Genomic DNA, 20,168 nt, shown 5'->3' with positions numbered 1-20,168 from the left:
ACAAATTTTCCAAAACTCTCTAGATTCTATCTAATATGCCCTCTTTATTTCAACATTGCCTGGGTTGCATCATCTTCCTTGGTAAAGACAGATGCGTAGTATTAATTTAATACCTCAGCTCTGCCCTCTGCCTCCGTGTGTAAATCCCCTTTCCGCTCCAAAGTCCTTGTGTTATTGCCTGCCAAATCCACCTCCATCATATCCACAACTTCATGTTTGAATCTCAACAATTGGGTTTCTGCCCCTTGTTATGGATGGGGGGGTGGGGGTGGGAGATGGTGTGGATGACTTCACTTTTCACTTCTCAACTGACCGTAGACAGTGTTTTTTCAAAAATATTATTTTAGTTCCTGAGTGTTTTAGGATATAGATATGGAACTTAGAGAGAGACTGTGAGGTTCTTGAGCAAATTGTCATAGTGATTGACCAGGTATTGGAGGTTTTGGAAGGCTTAAAAGTGGACAAATCTCCAGGTCTGGACGATTTGTGTCCCAGGATGCTGTGGGAGGCGAGGGTGGAGATTGCAGGGGCTCTGACCCTAATGTTTAATTCCTCTCTGGCCACCGGGGAGGTGCCAGAGGACTGGAGAACAGCTAATGTGGTCCCATTATTTAAGAAAGGTTGTAGAGCTAAGCCAGGGAACTACAGACCAGTGAGTCTCGCGTCAGTGGTAGGGAAGCTATTGGAGAAAATTCTGAAGGAGAGAATCTATCTTCACTTGGAGAGGCAAAATTTGGTTAGGAATAGTCAGAGGGAGGTCATGTCTAACAAATTTGATTGAATTTTTTGAGCATGTGACCAGGTGTGTAGATGAGGGTAGTGCAGTTGATGTAGTTTACATGGATTTCAGCAAAGCCTTTGACAAGGTCCCACATGGGAGACTTATCAAGAAAGCAAATACACATGGGATACAAGGTAACTTGATAAGGTGGATTCAAAATTGGCTTAGCTGTAGGAGACGAGAGTGATGACAGACGGCTGTTTTACTGACTGGAAGCCAGTGTCCAGTGAGGTACCACAGGGATCTGTGCTGGGTCCCCTATTGTTTGTCATTTATATAAACGACATAGATGACTATGTGGGGGGTAGGATCAGTAAGTTCGCGGATGACACAGAGATTGGCCGAGTGGTTAACAGTGAGGTGGAGTGTCTTAGGTTACAGGAAGATATAGACGGGATGGTCAAATGGGCAGGGGAGCAGCTGTTCCCCTTCTTGAATGATCAGTTACGAGGGGTCACAAGTTTAAGGTGAGGGACGGGAGGTTTAAGGGGGATTTGAGGAAGAACTTTTTTACCCAGAGGGTGGTGACGGTCTGGAATGCCCTGCCTGGGAGGGTGATAGAGACAGGTTGCCTCACATCCTTTAAAAAGTACCTGGATGAGCACTTGGCACGTCATAACATTCAAGGCTATGGGCCAAGTGCTGGCAAATGGGATTAGGTAGACAGGTCAGGTGTCTTTAATGCATCGGTGCAGACTCGATGGGCCGAAGGGCCTCTTCACTATTATTTTGTGATTCTGTGATTCAGGAAGGTTCCATTAGATTGGAAAATAGCCAATCAAACTCCTTTATACAAAAAGGGAGGGAGACAGAAAGCAGGAAACTATAGGCCAGTTAGCAGAACATCTATCACGGAAAATGTTAGCTATTATTAAAGACGTTATAGTAGGGCACTTAGAAAAATTCAAGGTAATCAGGCAGAGTCAACATGGTTTTGTGAACGGGAAATCATGTTTAACCAATTTATTGGAGTTCTTTGAAGAAGGAGCATGTGCTGTGGATAAAGGGGAACTGGTGGATGTACTGTACTTAGATTTCCAGAAGGTATTTGATAAGGTTCCACATCAAAGGTTATTGTGGAAAATAAAAGCTCATGGTGTAGGGGGTAACGTATTGGCATGGATAGAAGATTGGCTAGATAACAGGAAGCTGCTCTAAGATAAGACGCAGTGCAGAGAAGAGCCGCAATGATCTTCAGTCTTTAAGATCCAATGAAGAAAGACTGGAGAAATTTGTGCTTTTCAGACTTGAAAAGTGACAGAGAGATGATACAGAAGAATCTCAATTGTTAGAGTGTAGAAGGAGGCCATTGGCCCATCGTGTCCGCACTGGCTCTCTGAAAGCAATTCACTCAGTTCCATTCCCCTGCCTTCTCCCTGTAACCCTGCACATTCTTCCTTTTCATATAACTCTCTAATTTGTTTTGAATGCTTCAATTGAACCACCCAGTTCTCAGGCAGTATGTTACAGACCTTAGCCACTAGCTGCATGAAAATGTTTTTCCTCATGTCACTTTTGCTTCTCTTACCAGATACTGGTTCTCGATCCTTCAACGAGTGGGAATAGTTTCTCCCTATCTACTCTGTCCAGACTCCTCATGATTTTGAATACCTCTATCACCTCTCAGCCTTCTCCAAGGAAAACAGTCCTGACTTCTCCAATCTATCTTCATAACTGAAATTCCTCATCCCTGGAAACATTCTCGTGAATCTTTTCTGTACTCTCTCCAGTGCCCTCGCTTCTTTCCTAAAGTACAGCGCTCAGAACTGGATGCAGTACTCCAACTGTGGCCAAACTAGTGTCTTATACAAGTTCAACGCAACTTTCTTGATTTTGTACTCTATCTCCTATTGATAAAGCCCAGGATAGTGTATGCTTTAATAACTCAACCTGTCCTGCCACTTTCAATGACTTATGCACATAGACACCTAGGTCCCTCTGGTCCTGCACCCACTTTAGAATTGTACCCTTTATTTTATATTGTCTCTCCATGTTCTTGCTACCAAAATGCTACCGAAGTTTCACATTTCTCTACGTTAAACCTCATCTGCCACCTGTCTGCCCATTCCACCAACTTGTCTGTCGTTTTAAAGTTCTGCACAATCCTCCTCACTGTTCACAGTGCTCCCAAGTTTCGTATCATCTGCAAACTTTGAAATTGTGCCCTGCACACCAAGGTCTAGGTCATTAATATATATCTGGAAAAGCAAGGGTCCCAATACTGAACCCTGGGGAACTCCACTACAAACTTTCCCCCAGCCCGTAAAATACACATTACCACTGTTTCCTGTCACTCAGCCAGTTTTGTATCCATGTTGCTACCGTCCCTTTTATTTCTGAGTTGCAAGTTTGCTCACAAGTCTGTTGTGTGGCACTGTATCAAATGCCTTTTGAAAATCCATGTACACCACATCAACAGCATTGCCCTTGTCAACCCTCTCTATTACCACCTCAAAAAAAAACTCTAGCAGGTTAGTTCAACATGATTTTCCCTTAAAAAATCCATGACAGCTTTCCTTCATTAACTTGCATTTGTCCATGTGACTATTGATTTTGTCCTGAATTATTTTTTCTCCAAGGCATTCCACCACCGAAGCTAAACTGACTGGCCTGTAGTTGTTGGGCTTATCTTCACACCCTTTTCTGAACAAGAGTGTAAGGTTTGCAATTCTCCAGTCCTCTGGTACCATCCCCGAGTCTAAGGAAGACTGAAAAATTATGGCCAGTGCCTCTGTGATTTCCACCCTCACCTCCCTCAGTATCCTTGGATGAATCTCATCTGCTCCTGGTGCTTTATCCACTTCAGCCTATCTAATATGTCCTCTTTGTTTCAACATTGCCTGGGTTGCATGTTCTTCCTTGGTAAAGACAGATGCAAAGTATTAATTTAATACCTCAGCTCTGCCCTCTGCCTTCGTGTGTAAATCCCTTTTCCGCTCCAAAGTCCTTGTGTTATTGCTTCCCAAATCCACCTCCATCTTATCCACAACTTCATGTTTGAATCTCAACAATTGGGTTTCTGCCCCTTGTTATGGATGGGGGGGGGAGGGGGGGAGAGAGATGGTGTGGATGACTTCCACTTTTCACTTCTCAACTGACCGTAGACAGTGTTTTTTCAAAAGTATTGTTTTAGTCCCGGAGTGTTTTAGTGGCCAAATAAACAGACAAACAACAGATTTTCTGGTAGGATTAAAAGAAAGATAAGTTATTTATTATATAATACCCCAAAAATATTTGCAACCTCACCCACTCTCACATACACATGCACACACCAACACAGGGAGAGAGAGAGATTAGAGGATAGCATGGGTTTAAGTCTGATTGTAAAATGACTACACTTTGCAACCATCTGGGTTTTCTGGGAGGATTTTTTTTTAACAACGGTGCAAACCTGGTGTACCTTTTCTTGGTTCATGGAAATATTGCAGTCTCCTCAGTCAAAGTTGATGGTGCGAATCCTGTTAGAATTTCTCAGGTGGGGAGTTTTCAAGGTCACCTTACACCTTGCAGTCTCTGCCTCTGTGGTTTAAAAATGTTACAGACAGGGTCGTCTTGGATGGAATCGATCTCAGCTTCCTGGCTGGCTGGCTTTCTGTCTGTCTTTCAGAGAGCTTTTTTTAGTAAGGAAGAAATGTTATCAGGCTTGGTTTCGGTCAGGTAACCATAGATTCTCTCCCCCGGTATGTTCATCCAATGTCTTTGAATGTGTGACACAATGGGGATTGAATGTGGCTTATCTTAATAAAGTGGTGTTATGACCCACCTACTATCTTGGCTTTGAATCTGGAGTCTTCCTGTCTGCGAAGGCCTTTGTCAACCCAATTCTTGAAGATAGCCATGTAGCCTCGAATGGGTTGTTTAGTATTTTAAGTGCCTTCCCCAGGTCTTATCCAGGCGTGATATGGGCTTAATCTCCAAAAGTTGCTATGTATTTTTGCCATTCAGGAAACATCACCTAACCTCTTAATCCATCTTCTCTACAGCATTTTTTGGAGTTTAGGGAAGTTTAGGGAGTTTAGGGTAGGGAAATATAGGGACAGGTGGGGATGTTTGGTGGGAATATGGGATTAGTGTAGGATTAGTCTAAATGGGTGGTTGATGTTCGGCACAGACTCGGTGGGCCGAAGGGCCTGTTTCAGTGCTGTATCTCTAATCTAATCTAATCTAATTTCATCAGTTCATTTTCATAGTTCATAATTGCGCTAACTCACTTTGGTTCATAACTGTTCCTGCATGAGCGTGACATCCTGCCACAGCATGGAAACAGCCCGAATCAGAGTCACAAATGTAACAGTAGACAGTGATGTATTTCGCATGTACGTCCTCCTCAATCTTTCCCTGCACTTCTTGACTAAGTCGACCATATCATTCTGCCTAATTGTCCAGTGTGATTGACCTTACCTTTTTCCCACTTTTGCCTATTGAGTGCATCTCTGGTAATGGCTTCCCTTTCTGGCCCCACACCAGCACATGCAGGGTCTTTCATGGACCTATCCTCGCACCCAGCAGCTCCACCATCATCTAAATATTGTCCCTTAGTGATGTCATTTGAAGACATGGGTTTAACTTCCACATATATGATGATAACACCAGCTCCACCTCTTGACCCCATTCATTGCATCTGCACGATGCAATGTCCGTCTTTGATTAGTCACCATTTTCTTTGGCCTTCACCGCAAACTCTGTATCCATGCACCAAACCTAGTCTGCTACCAACTGCATTCCATCTCTTCGCCCACTGTCACGGGTTGAACCAGACCATTCAGAAACTTGCCGTCCATTTTGATCCCTAGGTTAAGTTTCCAATGCCATATCCTCTCCATTACAAGAACCATTTACTTTCACCTCCGTAACCTTGCCTGTCTCAGCCCACTTGCTGCTTAAACTCTCATCCATGCTTTTGAAACCTCCAGGCTTGGCTATTCCAATACAAATGGTCTGCAGTTGCCATTTACAGCTCTAGACAGTACACCATCCTGACCCATGTTTCTGTTTGTATACTTGTCCCATTGCCATCCTTTATTGTCTTTCACCATCAAGCCTTTTGTCATTTAATCGCTCCTGCCTTCCACCCTGTCATAGACTTTCCACTTTGTTCTTTCCTTCCTTCCAGCACCACCACCCCTCCCTCCCTTTCCCTGGCTTTGTACTTGCTTAGAAACTGTTAACAACAACAACAACAGCTTGCATCTATAACATCATAAAGCATCCCAAAACACTTCATAGGAGCATTACAAAGCAAAATTTGATACAGTCACATAAGGTGATATTGGGGCAGATGGCCAAAGGCTTGGTCAAACAGATAGGTTTTAAGGAGTGTCTTAAAGGAGGAAAGACAGGTGGAGAGGTTTTGGGAGGGATTTCCAGAGCTCAGGGCCTTGGCAACTGAAGGCAGGGCCAACAGTTGTGGAGAAGTTAAAATTGGAGACGCTTAAGAGACCAGAATTAGATGAGTGCCGATATCTTGGAGGAGATTATGGCGATAGGGAGTGGAGAGGCCATTCAGGGACTTAAAAACATGGAGTTCCCGGAAATATGGGCACGGATTTGAGAGGTGAGAACATGTACAAGGATTTTGGAGAGGAAGGGAGGTTGAAGATTGGGTGGTATTTGAAAGAACAGTGGGGTCAAGGGTTGCTTTATTGAGGAAAGGGGTGGTGATGGCAGATTTAAAGGGGAGAGGGACAGCACCTGAAGAGGGAACTGTTAATGTTATTAGCTAATATGGGAACCAGGAAGGGAAATTGAATGATCAGTTTAGTGAGATTAGGATCGAGGGAGCAGGAGGTGGGTCTTATGGACAAGATGAACTCGCAGAGGGCATGAGGGGTGATAGCAGATCAATTAGAGGAATGAGAGTTCAGGGCTAGGGCGGGGGTTGCGGGGTGGGGATACTTTCGAGAAAGTTTGGTTAGATCTCAAACTTCTTCCAGTTATGATGGATGGTCATCAACCTGAAATGTTAATTCTCTCTTTCTTTCCACAGATGTTGCCTGACCTACTGAGTATTTCCAGCATTTTCTGTTTTTATTTCAGATTTCCAACACCGAGTTTTTGTTTTATTCAGCACATTCCTGGCTGAACACCCATTCTCCATAAATTTCAGCCCATCCAAAACTCCACTGTCTGTATTCTATTCCACACCAAGTCTGATTTATCCATGATACCTGTCTTTTCTGATCTACTTTGACTCTCCTTGCCCTAAAGCCTCAAATTTAAAATTGTCATCCTTGTATTCAATTTCTTTCATGGCCTTGCTCTTCGCTTTCACTATCACCACTTCCAGTCCTACAAGCTGTCTGAGAAACTTATTTTTTCTGACTCTGGCATCTGTGTTTCCCTGCCCCAACCAACCCACCTCATTTGTACTGCATTATTATTTTGTGATCTTAATGTAAGATTTCCCTTCCTTGTGTCGACATCACTTTTTAAACTAGCAGAGTAAACTACAAGTGTAATGTGAATTCCTTAAATTTACTTTGACTTCTGGCAGAAATCTATTCTACTTTTTGACTGCAGAGCAAAGGGTGGAAATCAAAAAGGGGAAAACAGGGAGACTGAGCAAGCGATATAAATGTGTTCCATAAATGATTCAGAATGGTTCTTGAACATCAGTTACAATGCTGTTAACGTTGTATCTCATTATCTCATTACATTTCACTCTTGCAACTTGACATGTAGTAAATGTTTTGTAAGATATTATTCATTCAAATGCATCAACAGTGTTAATTTTATTGAAGCATTTTAAAAGTGAGCTAGGGAGTCAACTGTGTATACAGTTAAACTATATTCCCAAATTGTTTCTCCTGCCTAAACGGCTGCTTGATTTCTGAACGGTCTGTTCACTGGCAGTCATGTGTCTCCTTTTCAAAAGCAAATGCACAGAAATGCACTAAATATCTGGGCTTTGGGACTTGTTCATGTCTTATACATCAAATTTTATTGTATTCCTCGGCAAGCCTAAACCAATTGAGTGGGGTTTTTTTGACTGCAAAATTGGCGGAAATTAAATGCTTTTCAGGCTGGTGTTAACAATCTCTTTGTTACTTATATTTCTGAATAAAGTGTAGAGTTCCATAATAATTAACTTATGTTTATTCTAACCCATGATTAAGCATTTGCTTAAAAAGAATAGCAACTTACATTAAAGGCACGATATAAATATAATAAAACATACCAAGGAACTTTACAGGAGCATTATAATACAAAGTGTGACACCGAGCCACATAAGGAAATATTAGGTCAGATGACCAAAAGCTTGGTCAAAGAGGTAGGTTTTAAGGAATGTCTTAAAGGAGGAGAGCAAGCTGGAAAGGTATAGAAAGGGTATTCCAGAGCTTGGGGCCTAGGAAACTGAAGGCACGGACCTTAATAGTGCCGCGATTAAAATCAGGGAAGCACAGGAGGACAGAATTAGAGGAATGCAGATATCTTGGAGGGTTGTGGGGCTGGAGGAAATTAGATAGGGAGGGGCGAGACCTTGGAGAGATTTGAAAACAAGGATGAGAGTTTTTAAAATCAAGACATTGCTTGACTGGGATCCAATGTAAGTCTGAAAGCACGTGGTGATAGGGGAATGGGACTCGGTGCGAGTTGAGGCACGGGCAGCAGAGTTTTGGATGACCTCAAGTTTACTGAGAGTATAATGTGGGAGACCAGTCAGGAGTGCGTTGGGATAGTCCAGTCTAGAAGTAATGAAGGCATGAATGAGGGTTTCAGCAGCAGATGAGCTGAGGCAGGGGCATCGTTGGGTGATGTTACAGAGGTGGAAATAGGTGATTTTAGCGATTTGTACAAATTCAAGGTCGTAAGCTCTTCTTGAGGTCAGGTGTGACACCAGGTTGTGAACAGACTGGCTTAAGCTCAGACTGCTGCCAGGGACAGGGATGCAGTCGATAGCTGGGGAGCAGAGTTTGGAGTGGGGACCTAAAACAATAGTTCCAGTCTTCGCAATATTTACTTGGAGGAAACTTCTCATCCAGTACTGGATGTCGGATAAACATTTATTTAGCAACAGTGGAGGAGTTCAGAGAAGTGGTGGTGAGGTAGAGCTCAGTGTTGTCGGCATACTTGTGACGCCGTGTTTTCAGATGATGTCGCAGAGGGGCAACATGTAGATGAGAAATAGGAGGCGGCCAAGAATAGGTCCTTGGGGGATACCGGAGGTAATGGTGCGGGAGCAGGAAGAGAACCCATTGCAACTGATTCTCTGACTACAATTAGATGCATAAGAATGGAACCAGGTGAGAGCAGTCCCACCCAGCTGGACGACAGTGGAGAGGTGTTGGAGGAGAATGGTGTAGTCAATTGTGTTAAAGGCTGCAGGCAGGTCAAGAATGGCGAAGAGGGAAAGCTTACCTTTGTAATAGTCACATAAGATGTCATTTGCAACTTTGGTGAGAGCTGTTTCATTACTGTGGCAGGGGCGGAAACCTAATTGGAGGGATTCAAACATGGAGTTCCAGGAAAGATGGGAACGGATTTGGGAGGTGACAACACATTCAGTGACTGAAGAGGAAAGGGTGGTTGGAGATGGGATGGTAGTTTGCAAAGGCGGTGGGATCAAGTGTCGGTATTTTGAGGAAAGGAGTGATGACGGCAGATTTAAAAGGAGAGAGGGGCAACACCTGAAGAGAGAGAACTGTTTACAATATCGGCTAACATGGGGACCAGGAGGGGAAGTTGGTTGATCAGTTTAATGGCAATAAGATTGAGGGAACAGGAGGTGGGTCTCATGGACAAGATGAACTGAACGAGGGCATGAGGGGCAATGGGAGAGAAACTAGAGAAAGCTGCGAGTTCAGGGCTAGGTCGGGGGGAGCATTATAGGAAATTTGGCCAGGTGGGCTACTGGAAGAGAGGGACACGGCAGAAGCAACTGATCGGATGGTCTCGATCTTGGTATCAAAAATGTCCATGAGCTCCTTGCACTTATTGGAGGTGAGGGTGGAGGAGAGGGGGGTTTAAGAAGGCACTTTGCAGTAGAAAAAAGAAGTCAGGGGTTATCTTTGCATTCCAAGATGATCCTGGAATAGTGAACAATTTTATCAGATGAGATCAGGACTCAACAGTGTTTTAATTGGTCCGGCCAGATCTGTCGGTGGATGGCTAAACCAGTTGTCCGCCATATCCTTTCAAGTCTGTGTCCCTTGGACTTAAGGGAGCGAAGATGAAGGTCGCATCAGGGGGAGAGGGATTGATATTTTTATTGGGGATTAGGGCATCAAAGCAGGAGGTGAGGGTGAGTTGAGCAAATCAGTAGTGAGATTTATCAGACCTCCACAATTCTAAATTGACACTTTTGATATGTGTAGATTGCAGTGATAGAAAAGGTAGTACTTTGTGATTATAAAGCATTAAATATTCCCTGAATATTGTTATCTTCCATAATTCTTCTTTTGCCGCAGTAAGGATATTCTCTTTTTGATGTAACATTGAGCAACGTGGCATATGGTTAATACAGTTGCTTTTTTAATGTCCTTTAGGCCCCAGCTTACCATCTAATACTGGAAGGAATTCTCATTTTGTGGATAGTGAGATTACTTTTCTCCAAAACCTACAAACTTCAGGAGCGTTCTGACCTGACAGAAAAGGTAATTCAGTAGAATTTAACAAAAAGATCTGTTGTACTTCTTGGTATTGCAACTTCTCATAATTATTCTGTGTTGCACCTTTTCTCACAGGAAAAAGAAGAGCTTATTGAGGAATGGCAGCCAGAACCACTTGTCCCACCAATATCAAAAGACCATCCTGCCCTTAACAATAACGTTGTCTCGGGGTATGTAAAGCACTTTGGGGCTATATTACTATATTAACTTTTAACTGTGCATATGCTATACAATGCTCAAATGTGACCTGTTTGAAATGGTGTTGTCTTAATTCTTTTGTTTTTAACTACTAAATCACAATTATCAATGGGAAAATATATTTTTCTATATTTTGTTTTTAATGTTATGATTTTAAAGCACTTTTTCTTCGTGGCTCACTGGCGAAAGATATGACATGGCATTGTGCTGAGCCGAAGAGACTGGGAAAGTCTCAAGAATCATCCTTGTCTTTGATGTTAGCTGGCTAGCATTAAAAGCAGTGGAGTTGGCTTTAGCCTCTTGGGCATGGGAGCCCTCCAAAACTCATTTAACCTACAGAAACTCATTGGCTCACAATTTTCTCCGATCTTCTGATAAACTGCTGTAACTTAATTTGGCCAGCCACTGCACTTCCAGCAAAGGATGACCAGTTGAGTGAGGCACTGGAGGGCTGCTTGTGCCTGTACGACCGGGTGCTAGCTTCAGAAGAGCTTGAAAATCAAATTGCAAAAAAAAGTCCCTTTATATTTCTTAATGAAAATATCCCTTTCCAGTTAATGGAACTGGTTCACAGTGTTGTATGTGACTTTTGCTCTGTGTTTTGCACGTCCTTGATCACCTGTAATGCTTGTCATTATCTCTTTTGCATTTAGATTGCCTGCTCTTGTTTGGATTGGAACTTGGTTTCAAGCAAACCTAAATTTCTTTTATAACTTTATATATAACTTAAAAGGTTTTTAACTTTTTATTTATTTGAACTTTGCAAATTTCAGCGAATTGTTTCTAATTTTATTTTTTTTATTATTTTCAGTCCTCCAACTCACAACATAGTAGTTAATGGCAAGAAGTGTATAAACTTTGCGTCCTTTAATTTCCTTGGTTTGCTAGATAATGAAAAAGTCAAGGTGAGTTTATTGTTGTACTGATTTAAGGAAAATATTCTTTAGAATAAATTTGTGGATTACAGAATGGGGAGGATATTTGAAGTCTTAATTAATGAATCCCCCTGTCAAAATGGGCCCCCATTGTAATGGAAGTGAGAAATGGGACTTTAAGGGGGTCATATAATTTTAGAAAAGACTGAAGATTGGGGTCTAAAATGTTGTGTACAGCAAGATGCCTAATGTGTAGATGATTGCATGCCATATTTCTCATTGCAGTTTTCTGATAGAAAGTTTTAGTTTAAAAATGGAATCACATAATTTGAATTAAGATGAGTAAGCATTAAATTCTAACTTGATTCAAGGTTTTTAAAAAATACATTATTGTTGATACACAGAATGTAGCTTTGGCTTCACTGAAAAAATACGGTGTTGGTACATGTGGACCCAGAGGGTTTTATGGAACATTTGGTAAGTTAAAATTACTTCATAAGCTTATCAAATTGCATTTTTAAAGATCCTAATCACACATTTTATCATTTTGCAAATCTGTTTTCCAGTGAAAAAATACTTTCTAGTACTTTTAGCACCAGTCATTGCATGCTGAGTTTTATTCCAAATTTACTTCACAGATGGAGGCATTCCTGAATAATATGGCAATACCAGTGCTAGCGGAAGCACAGACTCTTCTTATAAAGGGTTTTTCCCTAGTCTGTAGCACAAGCAAAGGAAAAGGTCATCTGCCATTGAGGGTGTGATTACAGATTAGGCTGACTCTCAGCTTGTACGTGTCGGCAATGCATTTATGTTTTACCAGCCTACACTGATCTTTGCCTGATATTGGAAAAGGTCCTGGCTAGACTGACTGAAGCATGAAATTAATTTGTTCAATTATCCATTGTTCTCAAATCTAGCCACAGTATAAAGGCACATTCAGCAGCAGTAGAGCTAGGATGTTTTCTACTGAAAACAGCTCTGTAATATAAATGGGCTGTCCATTTATTCTTGGATTATAAATCCTTCTTGAATAAAAACAGAAAATGCTGGAAATGCTCGGGTCTAATAGCGTCTCTGGAGAGGGAAATAGACTTAACGTTTCAAATCGATCTTTCATCAGAACTGGGAAAAGTTACAAGATTTTAAGCAAGTGAAAGGGAGGAAGGTGGAAAAATAATAAAAGAGAAGGTCTGTGAGAGAGTGGAAGACAGAAGAGATTAAATGACAAAAGAGTTGGTGATGCAGGGCCAAAGGGAGTGGAAATGGAGCATGTAAAGAGACAAAAGATGTGTCTAGTGTTTTAAATGGCAGAATGATGCCATCTGAAAGCAAAAATGAGAGTAAAGGAACCTGAGTAACCTGCAAAGGAAACTAAATGGGGGCAGAGATTCTGGTCTGAAATTTTTGAACTTGATGTTGAGTTCAAAAGACTGTGGAGTGCCTAATTGAAAAATGAGGTGCTGTTCCTTGAGCTTGCATTGAGCTTCGTTGGAGCACTGCAGTAGGCTGTGGACAGAGGGGTCAGCATGAAAGCAAGGTGGGGGAAGTAAAATGACAGGTGACCGGAAACACGGGGTCGTGCTTGCAGATTGAACAGAGGTGTTCCGCAAAGCGGTCATCCAGTCTGCATTTGGTCTCCCCTGTGTAGAGCAGACCACATTGTGAGCAGCGAATATTGTATACTAAATTGAAAGAACTACACTTAAATTGCTGTTTCACCTGGCAGGAGTGTTTGGGTTTTGGCTAGTGAAGAGAGAGGAGGTAAAAGGACAGGTGTTGTATCTCCTGCCCTTGCATGGAATGTTGCAGTAGGAAGGTGAGGGTTGTTGGTGGTGATTGAGGAATGGACTGGGGTGTCGCAGAGGATCCGTTCCTTCAGAATGCTGAAAGGGGTAGGGAGGGGAAGATGTGTTTAGTTGCATCATGCTGGAGGATCTATTGAATAAGGTGGCTGGTGGGGTGGAAGATGAATACAAGGGGATCCCTAACGTGATTCTGGGGAGGGAGGGGAAGGGATGAGAGCAGAAGTGCAGGAAATGGGATGGACATGGTCGAGGGTCCTGTGATCCACGGTGGGGGAAAATCCTCGGTTGAGAAAAAAGCGCTGGTATGGTAGGTTGCGTCATCAGAATAGATGCGACGGAGATCGAGAAACTGGGAGAGTGGACTGGAGCCCTTGCAGGAAGCAGGGTGTGAGGAAGTGTAGTTGAGGTAGCTGTGGGAATCAATGAGCTTATAGTGAATATTCGTTGATAGCCTATCCCCAGAAATGGGTCCAGAGAAGTAGCGGAAGGGAAGAGTTGGAGATGGACCATGTGAAGATGAGAGATGGGTGGAAATTGGAAGCAAAGTTGATGACATTTTCCAGTTCAGGATGAGAGCAGAAAACGGCACCGATACAGTCAATGTACCAGTAAAAGAGGTGAAGGAGGGGGCCCAAGTAGGACTGGAACAAAGAATGTTCCACAAAGCTCACAAAAAGATGGGCATAACTAGGAGCCCTGTGATATCCATAGCAACACCTTTTGGAGGAAAATGAGAAGTTGTTAAAGTAGTTGTTCATTGTGAGAACAAGTTCAGCTGGGCAGAGGAGGGTGGTGGGGGTTGGAGACTGGTTGGGCCTCCACTCAAAGAAGCAGAGAGCCCTCAAGCCATACTGGTAGGGCATGGAGATGTAGAGAGATTGGAAATTCTTGAAGTGGTGATGGTTAAGGCCAGGAAAGTGCAAACTTAGTGATAGGCATCGGAAATGTCAGATGTATATGGGAAGAGACTGGACAAGGGGATGGAAAAGCAGCATTGAGATAGGAAGAAATCAGTTCAGTAGGGTAGGAACAAGCTGAAATGATAGGTCTACCAGGGCAGTCCTGATTGTGGATCTTAGTAAGAAGGTAAAAGTGGGCTATTCGGATCTGGGGACTGAGGAAAGATCTCCAGAGGAGATGAGGTCAGTGACAGACCTAGAGATGATGGCTTGATGTTCATCAGTGAGGTCATGATCTGGGGGAGGTAGGAGGAGCTTTGCTGGGTAGAGGACAGTTTACCAGACAATAACAGCACCACCCTTGTCAGCAGGTTTGGTGACTATATTAGGGTTGGGCTTGAGAGAACCGAATGCAGCAAGTTCAGAGGGAAACAGACTATTACTGAGGGGAGCAGAGAAATTGAGACGGCCGATGTCATGATGAAAATATTGAGTAAAGGGTCAGAGGGAGGGGTCCAGGTGGAGGTGTTTCGACCGACCGCTCCAGTCAAAGCCCCCAGTCAAAATATACCATTCTGATTGTGGTGGGAGAAACGCACTGTTAATTCAATCCCGTCACTCCACTGATCACCTAACATATAGTTTAAAATTTTCCAAATTAAAGAAAGACCCAGACAAATTGTACTATCTGTTAACCCCCAAATGAGGCTAACCAAACCAGGTGTCTTTAAATTAACAAATTAAATCTTTTTAATTAGAAGAACTAAATTCTTAAACACTATGAAGATATAAATAGTATTTAAAATAGAAAATATTATAGTCCTTGCAAATTTACAGTCCAGTGTTGCTTGAAGTCCTCACAGTCGTCCGATGTGGGGGAGAAAGGTTCTTCCACAGTAGAACAGTCCGTAGTCTAACTTCAGCAGTAGGTGGTGCTTTCCTTCTCCAGCGAATTTCAGCAATTAATGACTTGCAAACACTTTCAATAGAATCAATCTGACTTTAGAGTTTTTGAGGGATAAAGGATTGTCACAGTCTAACTTCCCTTCCTTCAGTTTAAATTACCAGAGATCTCTGTTTTGGCTTGATTTTTTTTTAGAATTTTGAGAGATAATTAAACAGACTAAAATCCTATTCCTTCAATTTAAATGGTTGAGAGCTCTTTTTCCAGGTGTTGTCACCACAGCTGTCTGTGTCTGTGTTCTGTTAGAACAAGCTGTCTTCAATTAAAATGCCAGTTCAGAATTGAATTATAACAAATGTAACACTTGATACTCACTCCCAGTGGCTGTATCTATGGTAATGAGAATGCACCCTTTGAATCGCAGTGTCCAAATGGCTGTTTCTAAGGCAGTGAAAATGCACTTTCCTATAACTCCTGAGGTTTGCTGGTTCTTAAAGTAAAACTAATCCTTTGCAAGCCTTAAAGGCAAACCGCATATTCCCGAAAAAAAAGGACAAGACCATGACAGAGGGATGATATTGGAGACTGGTAAAGGGGTCCGCTGCGTGGGGGCAGGACTCCTGGGCAAAGAAGTGGGCGCAGAGTGGAGACGATGGTTTGAAAGTTAATCTGCATTCACCAGGAAATAAGTAGTTAATGCCTGTTATTATAAAGTAGGATAAACTATAACTTGAAATGACCTGGCCATTTGAACCCTGAAGAACAAAGTTTTTAAGGTAAAGAATACACAAGTGTCAGCCATAGCACACTGTCTGGAGTCAGAAGCTTATGGGTTCAAAAGCCCCTCCAGAGAGGCTGACACACCACTGCGGTACTGAGGGAGATCTGTACTGTCAGAGGTGTTTTCTTTTGGATTAGACGTTAAGCGTCCGCCCTTTCAGATGGATGTAAAGGATCCCAGGACACTATTTTGAAGAACAGGTGAATTCTCCCTGTATGTCTTACCAATATTTATTCACTCAATTAACATCACTAAAACAGATTATCTGGTCATTATCTCATTGCAATTTGTGGGACCTTGATGTGTGCAAATTGGTTACCACGTTTCCTATATCACAACAGTGACTACACTTCAAAGTACTTCTTTGGCTGTAAACCATTTTGGGATGTCCTAGGTCATGAAAGGTACCATATAAATGCAAGTTCTTTTTTTCTCTTTGGTCCAACAAGCCCTTTTATCAATTGTTATTGGCCCAGTTTTCTCTACTCTTTCTCCAGAAGCTGATCTAATTATCCCTTGAACACATTGGTGCTGTTTGCTTCAGTAAAACTTAGTTCATTTGTATTAGCTTGTATGTAAATAGTTCTGATTGACTTTTCTATTTACTTCTAATTTCCTAAACTTTAAGTGATAACCATAGTTTTTGAAAGCTTAATTTTAGCAATTTTGTCAATTCCTTTCATCTCATTATGAAAACTTCTGTGGGTCATCATCTTAAAATCGTTGATTTCCCAATTAGAACAAATCTGGCCCATAATTTGGATTCCTAAGAACTGGATATCACTTTGGATACTAAAATGAAATTTCTGAAGGATGTTTGCTTTTCATGAACCTTATTTAAATAATAGTTGCGTTTTGCCACTTTCCAATCCTCCAATTTCAGTCGAATATATTCATTTTTAAAAAAAAGTTAAACCCTTGCTAATTTCTATTCCCACTTCCTTCAAAACTAATTTTTTCTAGACTTGGGACTTTTGGTTTAACATTTCCATCATTAGGATTGCCTGTTTTATCCCTCCTTAGGAGGGCCATGAGAGCTCTGGGAAGGGTTTTCTTTTACTGTTAGCTCGGTACCTGGCAAAACGTGACATGTACAATGGTGGCAGTGTCATAGCAAATAACTAGTAAAGCCATAATGGAAAATGATTATGTGTATAAAACATTTTAAAATGAGCATCAAGCAAAACTGTATTCTCACTCTCAACATACCTCCATTTCTCCAAATGACTGCTAGTTCCTGGCCCTATCTTGCTTTGTGCCCCTCTTTCCCTTGAATTGATAACTTGTTACTTGTTTTGTTTTGTTTTTGTTTTCTATCCCAATTAATTATGCCAGTCAATCCAAAATCATGTTGCTACTACTATTCAGAAAGATCAGGCCAGTATACATGTTATGGCCACTGCTGAGAGGTTAAAGACAGAACTGATTTCTTTTGTACAAATCAAAAAAGATTTTGAAACTTCCATCTCCTTAGGCTGCTTACAGCAAGCCCAAGTTGTTGCTTGCTTGTACAACACCATGGTTATGACTTCCCAGCAACTGTGGTTTACCTCTGACTTTGGATCACCTTCACATTGTTTCTCTGTTGTCAATGGTACATAGTTTGACCTTTTAAGTGCATGTTTACCAACATTTTATGCTTGCTTCTTCTGTTTTTGATCAGACGTTCATTTGGAACTAGAAGAGAGAATTGCCAAGTTTATGAGAACAGAAGAGGCTATTATTTATTCATATGGATTTGCTACAATAGCCAGTGCCATTCCAGCATACTCGAAGAGAGGAGATTTGGTGTTTGTGTAAGTCTTTTTCTTGCCTAATTCAAACTTAATGTGTGCATGCATATAAGCTAGCTGCTTTCCCCAACTGGCACTAATGAGAGATATGAAACAATAGTTGATACAGTTAAACATTGCTGCGATTTTATTTAGACTTTCTGTGATGAAACTTGAAGGAATTATATAATGCCATCCTGATCTATAAACCTTCTCAAGTTTTTCCCATTCCAACAATGTCATGTTTTGATATTTCTGGCAAGTTTTTTGAGTAGTCCTTAAAATCATTGGGCTGGATTTTATGTCGGGTGAACGGGAGTTGGCCACTGACGTGAAAATCAGTGGCGTACAGCTTCTGCTTAGCCTGGGAATCCGTCCTGCATTTTATGGGTTTCGAGGCAGGACTTCCACCCGCTTGAGGGAGGAAGTCCCACCTCATTGAGCTGCTGGCCAATCACTGGGCCAGCAGCTCTTAGTCCCAGCAGCGCCACCGGGAGTGGTGGCCACTGCTGGGACTGCAGCCCTACCGAGGACATGAAGCCAGGAGTGCAGGTAAGTTTGGTTTGCCTTGCCGGGGGTAATCGGTCGGGCCCCGGCGAGGCAAGGGTGGTCATTTGGGGTGAAGGGGGGGTGTCTTGGGTCCAGGGGGTGGTTGGGGAAGTGGGGCGGCCCTCAATCTGACACCCTGTGCCCGTTTGTAAGGGCCCATCCCTGGGGCGCTGAGAGGCCGCCAGCTTTCACTGGGCAGCCTTTCCCAGCTCCAGGACGCCCGCTTGCCACGGGTAAAATCCCCGTGGAGGAGGGCGAAGGCCCTTAAGTGGCTGTTAATTGGCAACTTAGGGGCCTTGACTGGCCGGGGATGGGCGGCCCGTTTTCCGCCTCCCCCGCCCTATATAAAGTGAGGCGGGAGTGGTTCGGGAAGGCCTCCCGGAGCCTCCTGCTCCGTTTCTCCACCCCCCTCCCCCAGGCCACCATCCAGCTCGCTGGGGTGGCATAAAATTCCAGCCATTGTGTTGGATGTTACACTAGAAATAATGGGGAGGCTAATGGCATTCACTGTTATTAACGTGTAACTCAAACAGTAACCTCCAGCAACTGCACATGTCTGGTTAAATGTGGTAATCAGGAAGTTGCTGTCCCAGATGCCCTATTCCTCCAAAAGCTTCGCTAGACCTGTATCTCATCCAGAGACTTGTCATTGAAATACATGTAATGGCGTAAATTTGCTGTTGTTACGACCAGGTGAGAAAGGTGTCCAGCCTTCACCTGGTCTTACTGTAACAGGGTTTAAATTTTAAACACACCGTGTTTTTAGCTCCCCCTTGGTGAATCCTTGTTCACCACTTTCCAATCATAAGGCAAAGAAACCAACAGGCTCTCTCGGGTTTAAAGAAGAAACGTGAAATTTTATTAAACATAAACTCTAATTTGGTTTACGCCTATGGATACACGTGCCCACGCTAGCATGCACACGCGATACACATATGCAAATCGGGACAGAAAAGAGCAGAAGAAAAATAAAATGAAAACGTTTGAAGCAATCTCTGACGGGAGTTTGTTACTGTGCTTCGAGCTTGCTGTAGAGTCTTTGATTGTAGGTAGTCGTGCTTTTCATTGGGGCCCAGTATTCTTCCTAAACCTTGTTCAGTGTAGGAGATTTTTCTCACTTGGGGTTCATGTGTCTTCAGTGGGTTTTGGAGTTCCGTGAGAATGAGGTGGGAGCAGGCAGAAGAGAGGTCTTAGCCCAGGAGCAAACCACTTCGAGTTCAAATTCTGAGTTCAAAAAAACCTGCATCAGCCAGTTAGTCATATGACCAGCTGGCCTAATCAGTCCTGGCCTTGTGGATTGTCTTGTCCTAGCAGACCTTGGAATGTCTTCTCTTCTCTACACACAGTACCTGGTGATCAAAGGTCCATTGTGGGTTAAATTGGAGCAGGGAATAGCCCCTTTGTCCTTTCAAGTACTGTATGACAATATGCAAAAATGGCAGCCCTCGTAATAGGCCTTCCCTTTTTTTTTTCCCAGCAACAATTTGAAATTTAATGTCCATTTGGTGAAATTAATATGCCTCATTCTTGGCAGGTTGGGGCCTGCATTACCGCTGTATTTGCCTGATACACACTAAACTTGCCAGAAAAAGTTAAGTCTTGTCGATTTCAGTGTAAGTAACTTTTTAACGCCCTGATAAGTCTCTCTGGCACTGAAAATAAGCTTATACACCAAGTGTGGAGTCTCATTCCTTCAGATTTTAATTATTGGAGATTTTTTTAAACTTTTTTTCTGTCTCTGTCTCTATCTCATTTCAAGTTTACTTCCCCCCTCTTTCACTTTCTGTACCTGATTTGACATTGAATTAAATCTTCCAGCTGACACTACCTAGTTCAGACTCTGCACTCCTCATCAACAAATCTTCAGTTTAATTGGTTAAAGAGATTCATAGTTGCTTGCCCTGTTCACGTAGGTCCCTGATGCTCTGTAGAGTGCGCTATGCTTTTTGGATGTTTGGTTGCCTGGAACTTCAAGTGTCCATAAAATGTTTGT

General features: G+C 42.5%; 1 protein-coding gene across 1 annotated transcript in view; it reads left to right on the top strand.

Moving 5' to 3' along the window:
* Positions 1-20,168, top strand: part of sptlc1 (serine palmitoyltransferase, long chain base subunit 1) — a 61,418-nt gene that overhangs the window by 11,741 nt on the left and 29,509 nt on the right. The window contains exons 2-6 of the mRNA XM_068030162.1: positions 10,267-10,374; positions 10,465-10,559; positions 11,399-11,492; positions 11,867-11,939; positions 17,518-17,650. Of these exons, the coding sequence (XP_067886263.1) occupies positions 10,267-10,374; positions 10,465-10,559; positions 11,399-11,492; positions 11,867-11,939; positions 17,518-17,650 (503 nt within the window). The remainder of the gene's footprint in view (positions 1-10,266; positions 10,375-10,464; positions 10,560-11,398; positions 11,493-11,866; positions 11,940-17,517; positions 17,651-20,168) is intronic.

The sequence above is a fragment of the Heterodontus francisci genome, chromosome 4 (assembly GCF_036365525.1).
Source record: "Heterodontus francisci isolate sHetFra1 chromosome 4, sHetFra1.hap1, whole genome shotgun sequence".
Classification (NCBI taxonomy): Eukaryota; Metazoa; Chordata; class Chondrichthyes; order Heterodontiformes; family Heterodontidae; genus Heterodontus; species Heterodontus francisci.
This window is presented reverse-complemented; position numbering and strand designations above follow the sequence as displayed.